At 31.9% G+C, this 12,692-nt stretch overlaps 1 protein-coding gene and 1 long non-coding RNA gene across 2 annotated transcripts; both read left to right on the top strand.

Moving 5' to 3' along the window:
- The first annotated feature begins 4,934 nt into the window (after positions 1-4,934).
- Positions 4,935-10,700, top strand: LOC125055976 (endocuticle structural glycoprotein SgAbd-8-like). Its single transcript, XM_047658770.1, has 4 exons — positions 4,935-5,074; positions 8,072-8,334; positions 9,319-9,580; positions 10,231-10,700. Exons 1-4 carry the CDS (start codon positions 5,063-5,065, stop codon positions 10,327-10,329), a joined length of 636 nt encoding a protein of 211 aa, XP_047514726.1. The 5' UTR covers positions 4,935-5,062; the 3' UTR covers positions 10,330-10,700.
- A 1,343-nt stretch (positions 10,701-12,043) lies between these two features.
- Positions 12,044-12,692, top strand: LOC125056034. The gene is made up of 2 exons (XR_007117983.1): positions 12,044-12,450; positions 12,609-12,692. It is a non-coding gene; the product is annotated as an uncharacterized LOC125056034 (long non-coding RNA).

Genomic DNA, 12,692 nt, shown 5'->3' with positions numbered 1-12,692 from the left:
CTAGATATTTAGTTTATTTATATTAAATCTCTATTTTAATTACAACTTTGTATTGTTTATCGTTTTTTTATTTTATAATCCACAAAGTGGAAAGTGGTAACTTGAAAAAAATACACGATCATTAATAATTCTTTGGAATTTGTGATGGGTAGTATGACAGGTATAACATAAATATTAACCATGTTATGAACTGTGTACCACTATTTTATTACTAACTTAAACTATTATCAAATTATTAAGTGGCTTTGCGGGGCTTATTAAAATATCTTCGAAATAATGCCAATGTTATGAAGGGATAACGTGGCGGATCTTGGGTTGAAAATCTTAAAGACGTTTAAGTGAGAGGGGCTTCGCTACCCTCTGAATAGCAGAGAACTTTGAGTGTAAACCCAACCCCACAATACCACGTCAAGTGCAACATACGTGGTGCAGGATGACGTAAGCGCTTTCTCATCTCCTTAAAAATCAGTCTGATGATGAAAGATTTTTTCAATCAGTCCTATCGTTTCGAGTTTATCCGTTACAACATACAAGTTTCTTTATAAATAGTAAGGATGTACACCCTACCACTCAGCCCGCAAGAGAGCGTACGTCACAATCACATAGACAGGTGTTAGATTTTTACCACACTCGTAAATGCATTCCAAAGGCATGATAGACTAAAGTAGAAATCAAATGTCAAGATCAAATCGGTATCACCAACGCATTTTCTTGGAGCATCGTTGCGCCTCCTCTCACTTTATTGTGAAACAAATGACGTGTCGCACTAGTACTTATACCAATTCTAGGTAAAAATTACCACAAAGGATCAACCGGATCTCATATATTTTTTAATATTATTCTTTAAACTTGATAATTAAGTTGAAATAATTAAATAAATTATTATAAATTTATAGGCTTATATAAAGCTTATTTATTGGATTTCAACATGAATTTATTATAATATTTACATTACTAGACGTTTTGAGTTCTTAACAGTCTTCAGAAAATCCTGTTGATCAAAATAAAAGAATTCTAACGAAGTATTATTTAAATGTGTACCTACTATAAACCAAAATCATATTTTGAATATTCATGTAATGGTACGGTAATACACTATACAGTATACAGGTACAAAGTTAAATTCGATTGATAATAATTAATATTGTATTCAAAAGTTTTATAATCCAAAATAATATTGATTAATTAAAATTTGGAAACACAATGAAACATTTTTCGTTAATACTTAATATTTTAATACAGAGAAATTTCACCCCTATATAAATAAATATTATGATAAAAAATTTATCGAAAGCGATTTTAAATAAAATCAAGAATTTACACTATTATTAATTTTCCAGCTAACTAATTCAAACTTGTATTCATATATTAAGTTAAACACGAGCTAAATCGCTGATTTGATTATTAGCGAAACGATTATTGATTTAGCAGTAGGCTAATTAAATGCGTCTTCTCCTTTTAGAGATATAAGATTATTTGAACGAACAAAGAACAAAAAAACACGCCACAAATATGTGATTCGCATAAATATTTTTGGAAGAAAATGCCTCCGTGACCTAATGCAAAGATTGTGTTAACCTTGTACGATGCCTACTCAAATATTCCGCGATCGTCCTCACTGTTTAGGTTTAAGTATTTTTATATCAGACATCATTTAAATAAATTTTAGATAAAATTTTTATGTAAATCAATACGTGTTACAAAACCTTTTAAAATTAAATAATAATAGGTACTTTATTCAGATAACCGCATTATGGAATTGGAAGCTGTCGTGAGCATGGTACGAACCTTTGCGATAATTATCATTTACGAATATTAAAATTTATTCGATACAATATGCATTATTTAAAAGTATTTTTTGTGTTTCTGTCTTGAAAAGCTCTAACCGATACGTCGATCCTTAGCTTGTCAGGGACGTTGAGACCCATAATTATCTGATTTTGGTCAGACCCACGTGTAGGCGATCGATAGCCCTCCCTACCATTACCTGTTTGTCGAGACAATTCGTTCCTCTCCTGGTAATATGGCCATTGGCCAAAGTAGCTAAGCAACTATTAAAAGTAATAATAATTTAATTTAAATGTGTAAATTAGGGCATTTGGAATTACACGAACTTGTATTTTAGAAATGGATTTCGCTTAGAAGTATTTATCAATGCATGTGGCATTCTTTGTTTGTGTATTATAATTAATTTTAAAATATCTACCAACTTAAATATAAAAATAACTTTAAATATTGATCTTTCATCACTTAGTATTTGATCAAAAACAAATTCAGAAAGCTCTTAAATTAACATCAGCATGATATTTAGTTTTATATATTTGTTCTCAGTGATTTTAAGACTAGTTACATTTTATTGAATATAGCAGTTACCTGTAAATTACTCTCACATTTACTCAGTGTTCTAAATGGAAACAATTCTCTGTACTAAAGATTAAACAATGGCTCTATAATAGCAAGGTGATTCTGTAAGCTACTGACATCGAAGATATGCAATAAGTCACAATCACTTAGCCTGTCTACATTCCACTATCGAGCATCTTTTGTTTTACAGAATTTGTTTTGCTTCTACTTATTGAACCCTCTTCATTTTTTTTACAAGGACTCGAACCCAGAATCTAAGAAAACACTATGCTGTCATCTAAGGCACATAGGGGAAGATAATTTATATTGAGTAATTTTTTTCTCAACGTAACACTTTTATAAAAGACTAAATTCTTTTAAAATCACATTTTCATCTTTAAAACATAGCATTAACAAGGGCAAAATTTAAGGAAGGACCGGAACATTTTCTTAAAAACAATGAATAATTTTATAGCGCTGAATCCTGGGTAATACGGACATCTGCAAGGAGAAAAATAAATGCTCTGGAGATGTGGTGTTGGAGGTGGATGCTTAGGATTCCTTGGACGGGTAAGGCAACAAACGTGTCTATGTGTCTGTTAAATACTAAGACAAAAAATTCTCTTTCGAAACTTTGCTAACAACGCATCCTGAGTTTTTTGGACATGTAACACGCAGAGATCCAGAAAGTTTAGAAAAACTGATCGTGATTGGAAGAGTGGAGGCCCATACTCGCTGGACCGATCAAGTAAAGGCCCTTATAGGTCTTACCATCACCCAAGCGCAGAAGCTTGCCGACACCAAGGGGAGAGTGAAGGATGTTGTGGCGACACCTAAACTAACACGACGTTCAGAAATGAAGAGTGCGACTGAAGAACAAGGGAAAATGTCGTCGAAGCAAATCTTTACAAAAATTAAAAAAGTCATCAAATTGGATTATTAGTTCAACAATAGCTACAACAAACACGCTTTTAGATTGACTAATTACATTTTAATATAATCAATAAACAAATGTATTAGACGTTCTATATTTAAAACTTTCAACTAAAATGTAACTGAGCCTTTAAGCTTCAATAGCTATTGTGTAATATTTTAAAATCGTAAATAAAAACAGTTTTATCTTAATTTTTATTAAACATCAACATTATTATTCATTTCCTATATGTTTACACAGGCGTTTACCTGCATCTTAAATATACTTAAGTATTTTATTCTCTTAAACAATGCCATGTCATACATGTTATATTTATATAACATGTATGACATGGAGATGAGGTAATAATATAAAGGTTTGAACAGTAACTAGTAAATCTGGAATTATAAGGAATATAAAGCCATTACAACGTAGTAGAGCAAATATGCGCAATGGGTGAGTTATGGGCGGGGAGTTATGTAACGAAAAGTAACGGAAGATGCATCTAGTAGGCAGAAAGGCTGTTGCCAAATATAGATTGCAATGAATTGGTATATTGAAATTGGTAGATTCTTGCTTATCTCAAAGCTTTTAAGACGTTACCCACATGTACTAGATTGTCAACTTTTGTTACATATCTCCCTCTATGTTCAGTTATTTTTCGTCTGTTAACCCACCCAGGAAATTTATTGGTTAGCCCCCTCAATAACAACTAAATTCATTGAATGTATTGTCTCCTAACCTTAATAAATAATCTCCTATAGTTTGTAAGGAATTAGTACTGTGGTGTAGCCCTGCGCCAAGATTAAACACCTTATGGTTTTTTGGTGTTTTTGTATTCTTAGTTTATTTATAATGTGTAAGCAATAATATAAATTAAAAAAAATTGTTTTGCTTCATCCTATTCCTAATTCAACCTTATATACCTACCAATACGTTTATTAAGATGTTACGAGTATAAAACATCTAAGATTATAATAATTTTTTAATTGGTAGTTACAATAATTATTTACAATTACAATACTCAGACAAGACGCCGACAATTATTTATACATTACGTTATTACGTTAAACAAATATAACGAGTTTCTATATATTTAAATTTATTTTTTTCTAAATAAAAGCTAGCGAATGTTGTCCCTATAAAAATATTAATTAAAACCTGGAGTGACCAACCTTTGAACTTGTTTCTTGTTTCATTGTGACACGAACAACGGGTTATGTAATAAACGATTCCTACGAATACCATTCCTTATACTACGCGTAAAAATAGGCAATTTTGGATTTAAATGGTTAAATCAAGTAATTTCAAGTATTTGAATTATGTAATTAGACGTAAATGGATACAACCTATTTTTAATAGCATTTACTTTGCTCTGTAAACAAATTTATAAAACATTTTCCATGTAACCTGGACGGTACTAAATTAATTACACTGTCAGTTTCCATAGATATTTCCTCATATATAGCTCATTCGAAATCAATAAACAAATCTAAATTTAAATTATTCTTAAAGCACCTGTTAAGCACGTGTTACAATTTCCTTCAATCCACGTGTGAACTTTTGAAAATAAGAAATTTCAAATATAGAATTCCCACAGATCTTATCCCTTGACTACAGACAATAGAGTATGAAAATATTGATAACTGATAATCCATTATTGCAGAGACAAATCGGGTATGAAAGTGATGGCTCAGGGCAGAGCGAGTGGCAGGGGTGTCGTATATAAGTGAGCGGAGAGCTACCATTTTGAATAGTTCCGAGAACCACTGTGCTTCACCGTTGCACGTCCCATTCACAAGCATCATGAAATTACTGGTAAGTCCCAAAATTATACTTAAATAAGTCATGACGATTTCTATGTAAGGGAACCTTTTTTTTTATTAATTACTTAATTAGCGCCTATTAAACCTAAATTTTCTTCATAAATATATGTTCAAATTTTACTCAAAGAAAGTTAAGTTCTTGCTTCAAATCTAGCTGTCATTAAAAAGCTAATTAAACGTAATAAAGCGTATGTAATTGGGTCAGTTTGATTTGAATCTATTACTAAGGTTTCCGCAAGAGGCTGTAATATCGAAATAAGGTTAGTAGACGAGTCGGTTGTTGAACTTTGACTTAATGTTGGGTGTAGTGATATTTAACATTAGTTCTATTTCTTAATCAAAATGCTTCGGGAAGGACAAAGTTTGAAATTCGAATGTACATGTAATCTACAATCTTGCATGATTGAGTTTAAATAAGGAAGTAATGTTTCATAATTATTTTTTACTGTATTTAATAATCATTAGGTGAATTACCTCATTTGTTCGTACAAACAGCGTGTGGACTTGCATAACATTATCTAGGTCAGACACTAAAGATTGACCTAACAGTCGAGATGAAATAGATTTAGCAACTGGGTCTTTATTTGATAGTAACAGATAAAAATGCCATCTGCCAATGTGATAATCTCGACCTTGACATACAAAACCTGAACCTTTTGGAAATAATTCACGCTTTATCGATACACGCTTTATTGTGTAACATCAATTAAAATTTCTACACCTCGTTTATTAAGTTGACATTTGATAATTATAGATGTACAATATTGACATTGGAAAATGGAATCGTAATTTTTGAATTTTTCGAACATGTTTGGAGTTTCACATCTACTTGACATTTATAGATAATATTCAAATTTCGAACTTAAACCCTATTCGCGATTCGTGATTTATGAAATCATCGTTACTTTTAAGCTTTTCGTACACGTTTGGAGTTTCATTTTTACTGTCTATGACATTTATGGATAATATTCAAATTTCGAACTTAAATACCCTATACCAAATAAACGTCATTTTTAATCTTTTCGAAAATGTTTGGGGTTTTACTTATACTTGACGTTTATAGATAATATTTAAATTACGAACATATCGTAATTCGTGTGTTACCAGATAATTGTTATTTTTAAACTTTTCGAACATATTTGGAGTTTCATTTTTACTGTCTATGACATTTATAGATAATATTCAATTTTCGAACTTAAATACCCTATACCGTGATTCGTAATTTACCAAATAAACGTTATTTTTAATCTTTTCGAAAATGTTTGGGGTTTTATTTGTACTTGACGGTTATAGATAATATTTAAATTTCGAACATATTGTGATTCGTGTGTTACCAGATAATTGTTATTTTTAAACTTTTCGAACATATTTGGAGTTACATTTTTACTGTCTATGACATATATAGATAATATTCAAATTTCGAACACTATATATCGTGATTAACGGGCTACCACACGTAGAGCAAACAGACGTAATTGGATCTTTCAGGCGTAACCTATTAGTTATGCGCAAGTTAGATCATACCGGTTCACGATCATTGCGTCTGAACTCGACTAGCATTGTGTAATACATTGTTAGATGTGAGATTCAATGGTAACGAAGCGTAAAGTGCTCAATGAAAACAATGTTGGGTTATGGACAGCCAATACGTGTTTTACTGGGCTCGCTTTCGCCCAAGCGAATGTCGTAATAATATAGTATTGTATCCGCTCCACCTCATCTTGCGACATCTCGTATATGATTAAGCTCTTCGTGTGACATCATTTTGTATTACTTTATACTGAGAATTTCATTTACAATTCCTATAATACTAGGGATTGCGTGTGAACGCGCTAGTAATGGGAGTTAAACTTCCTCAAGAGAAAAAGGTTTGTTTAAATTAATAATCTGTATACAGGCACGCTAATTACCTACCTTGCGGTATTTAAAATAAAAAAATATGTATAAAACAGCTGTTTCGGAATGCAACCATAAACAGTGATACGAGGTTTTTATATACATACCTATATATAAACTTAAACAAAGTAAATTCTGTTTTTACACGCTTTATATTAGCTTCACCTGTATGTATGTATGTATGTATGTAACCGACTTCTTCGGACTCGATTTTGACTCACTTTAAACGGACAGATTTTATTCAAATTTTGCGCACCTGTCAAAGATCGATGACAATGCAATAATCCGAAAAAAATTTAACTAAAAAATAAATAATAGTTTAAAAAAACTAAAAAACACGCTTTTAAAGCACATCAAACTAAAAAGGAAGGAATATTTTTCATTTTTTAGTTTGATGTGCTTTAAAAGCGTGTTTTTTTAGTTTTTTTAAACTATTATTTATTAAAGCTCTAAATTATTAAAGAACCAGAGATTATTTTGAGAAATATACTGTTTTACAAGTGATTTCATTACTTAACACTGCCGGAACTGAAGAGAGCCGTAACACTTACGATGTAGTTACCAAACGTAACCTTATTTACATTATTGCCTTAGCATCCCCTTATAACAATTTACATAATTTCGTTTCAATTGTAATAATGCTTTAATCAATTGAACCTGAAATATCAATCTCAACATGAATTTAGACGTCTTATTGTACATTTGTTTTCTTGTTATAATAATAACAAAATCGTGGCAAAATCTTGGGCTTAGATTGCATCTGTGTTCTTATAGTTTTTCGTTTATAAAAGAGTAGGTTATCCCAGAGGTTGTAGGTTTGAACTAGTCTGTGCACTTATATACTTTTTTCTAATAGGCATTAGGCAAGTAGGTGATCTGTGTATGGCACGTTTTTGGGTTTCAGACATGCCTCAAGATGTTTGCCGATGTTTGCAAGTTTTAACTGATCACATATAAAGTATATATATATATATATTACAATTTAGCCTCTTGGCTAACACACTTCTTTTGTTTTTTTTATGTTATGTTATGTTTATAGTATATAAAATATATTAAACGAACGTTTTATTAACAGCTGAAATTGTGTTTTCAGATTGTATTATCAGCAGTGCTGGCCCTCTCAGCGGCTGTACCTCAAAGAAGGCTATCTCTTAAACCAGAAGGCCAAGAGGACCAACAGACCGCCGAACAAAACTACAACAACTACCAACAAGGTGACTACAGGCCCCAACAAGCACAGGAATTCAGGAAACCAGTCGAAGATTTCCGGCCCCGTGTTGAACTTGACACCACAACATACATCCCAATCATTCACTTCGACAAGGAACAATCTAACGATGGCAGTTACAAAACATCGTAAGTGACTTCGGGATTTAATTAACTTATTTCGTAATCCTACAGCTAACATAAATTATATATAATAAAAAACAGTTACACTGAAAATATAGCCAGACATGGAATACATAATATTAAAAAACAAAAAGGTTCAAAAATTTACAAAAGGAAACAAACAAAAAAAATATTCAATAAGTGGTGCCTAATTTAGCTGTGTTGTGTGATGGTGTAAAAGTAAAGTAAAAACATTTTGGTAACAACAAAAAGTTTTGGCTCAGAAATTTTTGTCTTATCCAATATTCTCAATTAGGAATTTCATTCAAAGTAGTGCCTAAAGCTAGTTACACGCCACTTGTACTTTCGTGAATTTTTCCTGTATGTTTCCCATACAACTTATACTTTCTCAATGTATTTACCTATGAAAACATTTAATCTGTTTTAGAATTAAAATATCTTTACGATTGCGAAACTTTTATTATCTTAGTTGCATTTTCTAGCCAATTACGCTTTGACCAAAATAATTATTGCAACAAATTGTTTTTATTCGGTTTTATTGACAACTTATTTTTAGTTTTTATAGTGACCTTTAAGTATTATTCCATTAATATTGTAGTACCAAGCAGTGATTGTACAAATGTATCAAACCTTTAACACAACAATCACTTTAGAAACAGGTATTTACAAAAAATATGTACATAGGTATATGTCGCATACCTTTACAGCCCTGCGATTCTGTAACTCACTTTTCGCTTGCTTTGCGCGACCGCCGCTGCAAAAACCGCTGTGCGAGTTCGAAAAGTGAGTTACAGAATCGCAGGGCAGGCCTTTTAGCTTAGGCCACCTTTTACTACTTCCACTGCTTCCTATCAGACTATCCAACATAGTTTTATGTTCCATTCCTCGGTTACCAGACGACACCTTCATCCTATATTTTGAACCGTAGTTGATACACTACTGTATACGCTTGTACCATATTAATTATGTAATGTATGTATTTGATTACAGATACGAAACTGGAAACAATATCCACGCTCAAGAGCAAGGATTCCTGAGGAGTGTAAAGACTGACAATGAAGACATACCAGCTCTTGTCCAGCAAGGTTCCTACTCCTACACCGCACCAGATGGTCAAATCATCACCGTAGAATACACAGCTGATGAGTTCGGATTCAGGGTCAAGGGTGACCATATCCCAACTCCTCCTCCAGTCTCCGCTGAAATCCAAAAGGGACTTGACCTTATTTACGCTGGAATCAAGGCCAACGCGGTAACTTTTACGTTATTAAAATTTTTAAGCAGTATTTTAATTAAAAAATTCAAGGTTAAAAAACAATCTCTGCGTCTATATTGTTCTAAGAGAATGGTTTTAAGCATGATCAATAACTACGTATATAAGGAAAACTGCTTGTAGTTTTTGCACGTAATCTTTCAAGGTTTGCGATATGGGGTAAATCGTAAGTAATTTAATATATGTCGGAGCAATGACGCTGGTTACAGTTGCCATTTTCATTATAATTTAATAATATCACAGTCAAATTATTTCAAAACCGTTATGTATTATATTTACCAATATTTATACATGTAACAACATTGACGAATTAATTAAACCATTCGTATTAATAACGGTTTTGAACCAATTTGACATTGACGTTATTAAATGATAATGACATTGGCAGCTGACACTAACACCATTGCATCAACATAAATAGTAAAGACTATTAAATTACTACAGACTATCAAATAGTCGTTAATTCAAATTAAAATAAAAATGGCAGCTGACATATACAAAAAAACCCAAATCTTCCAGTTCTACTGATACTGAAAGATAGTACTGAATTGGTATGAAATGCTCGATGATTTTCTAGTATTAAAAGTACTCGATAGTACACCACACTTTATACAAAATTTCTATTACAGGAGCGTGCTGCTTTGGACGCTAACAACCCAGCAGCTGCCAAACTGAACGAAGAACAGGCTTCCCTTAACTACAGAGGACAATACAATGGACAACAATAGAATGGACAACAATGGAATGGACATTCCAGTGAATATCACAACCACACATATGCCCTATGAGCATTAAAGTCAATCAGTGTTAATAGTAAAATCAGTACTTTCGTGAAATACAGTTCTTTGTGATACTTTTTATATAATAGATACTAAGTATACCGTTAATTATTTTTAAGGTAGCGGTTTTCCAATCGCATGATTTTTATATTGAGGCTTTGCGTATTGGAAAATTCGGCCATCTAGTTATTTATCACTGCCCATATTAGATTTATGTGAAATCCGTGAATTCTTCAACGAAATAACTCAATTTAAGAACTAGAGTTTAAGATTTTGTATTTTTGTACATATTTTGTAATGAATAAATGTTGAATAATTGTTTATGTTTTTTCTTTTTATATGTAACTAGCTGCCCCCGCGAACTTCATTTCTCCTTAATGTGATTTTACTTAGCCTACCTGTTAAGTACATACCAACATGGAACATTTTGCTATGCTACAGAGACTGTTCGGTTTTCTGGAATGAAAACTTTTTAGGGTTACTTGAAAATTTTGCTCTATAGCATCAATGTTTTGGTTTGGAAAGCACATATGGACACCTATAAAGAATAATAAGTGAAATTAGAATTTTCTATTCAACTATAGTTAGCACAGTAACTCTGAGGGTCATTGGTTTGAACCCTGGCTATGCACCAGTGATATTTTTATGTATGCATTTAATCTGTGCTTTTTTATGGTAGTCACGAGGAAAAAATGTTTCTGACTACGTCTCAGGCACAGAAACAAAAAGAAAAATGAATTAAAGTAAGCTTCGTACCCATTGGGGTCCACGGGCTCTGAGATTCTCATGTCAGTTTCTTATATTACCAGAAACTTAACTATTTAAATCTATATATATAAAAATGAAACCCGTTTTCCGTTGTCACGACATAACATGAAAACGGCTTGACCGATTTGGCCAATTCTTTTTTTTATAACATTCTTTGAAGTACGAGGATGGTTCTTACGGAGAGAAAAATTAAAAAAAAATAGTGAAAAAGTCTAAAAACCACTTTTCTATATTCCCATACATAATATTCGTAATAATACTTAAAAGTCAATTTGAACTTTAATACCATACATAAAGTTCAAGTGTTAGTGGAGGGGTTCCGGGAAGGTAAATTTTTATTTTTTGACATAATGTATTTTTTGTCATATCAACTTTCTTTTTTTTATCTTAACTAGACCGGTGTCCCGAATAGCAGAATAAGTATTTTAAAAAAATAAAGAATCGACTGTAAGGCGGTACGATGTTCGCCAGGCCAGCTAGGACTTAATAATATATTTTTTAACCTCCTTAGAGGTAAAATATATTATTATGCGGAAATGTTGGAGAGACGGCCAAATAATCACACTCGGCGTGGTAAGCGGTCGTAATTGCTTGCAGTGCCTCGGGCGCGTACAAATTTACTTAGGGTGAGATCTATAGTCCGCACTTGGACTTTGCTCTGACTTACCTTACGAAAAACTTTGCTTAGTGTACACTAAGGTTAAACTATGATTTCGTATTTATAGACATTTTAACGGTAAGATTAAGCTAAGCCCAAGCTAAGACAGCAAATGTCAAAATACAAATTGATGTTTCATTTCATGCAATACTTTGTTTATTATCCTTTAAAAAAGTAAACAATAACAAATATTTAAACATCTAAAACGGTACAAATATATCTCCAATTTATTGTTATTTATGTAATCATTTATTTTATTATTGCAATAACTAGAAATTTACGAGTAACCTTTAGAAAATGTATTAATTATTTAAAGATGACAATAATTTTGTTACGTAGAACGGATCGCATTGTTTTGACAACAGCAACAGAGCACTTGTATCAAATATCAACAATTGAAAATTTTGCCTAAAGTGTTGTATATGTTCGGAACGAATACAACCAAAATCCTTCCATCCTGTACGGTGTGAATGAATTCAAAAGAAGGAACCGTATTTTGAAACACACGGTATTAAATGTGATCCTACCGCTGATCAGTGATCATTACAAACTTGCAACCTTATAACAACAGAGGATCGCCAAACCTACCGCAATTGCAAATACTTATTGCATTAAGGCATAAAAATGCAACTGGATGTTTTCAGGTAATATTGTGTTATAAATATGTATGGTTTTTCGATTTGAATATTATACCTATGTATTCTCAAATGATTTTAAATACATAATATGTTGAAGACATTTGTCTTCTGACTTTCAGAAACATAACATATATGTAACTAATAATAATTCATTGACATTACAGATGGTGTGTGGTGATCTGAACAGCATAAGCCAATCTACAGTCTGTTTAATTATAAATAAAGTCTCTGCAGAGTTGAGTAAATTA

The sequence above is a fragment of the Pieris napi genome, chromosome 14 (assembly GCF_905475465.1).
Source record: "Pieris napi chromosome 14, ilPieNapi1.2, whole genome shotgun sequence".
Taxonomy (NCBI): Eukaryota; Metazoa; Arthropoda; class Insecta; order Lepidoptera; family Pieridae; genus Pieris; species Pieris napi.
Note: the sequence above shows the minus strand (reverse complement) of the source record. Positions and strands in the feature narration are given on the sequence as shown.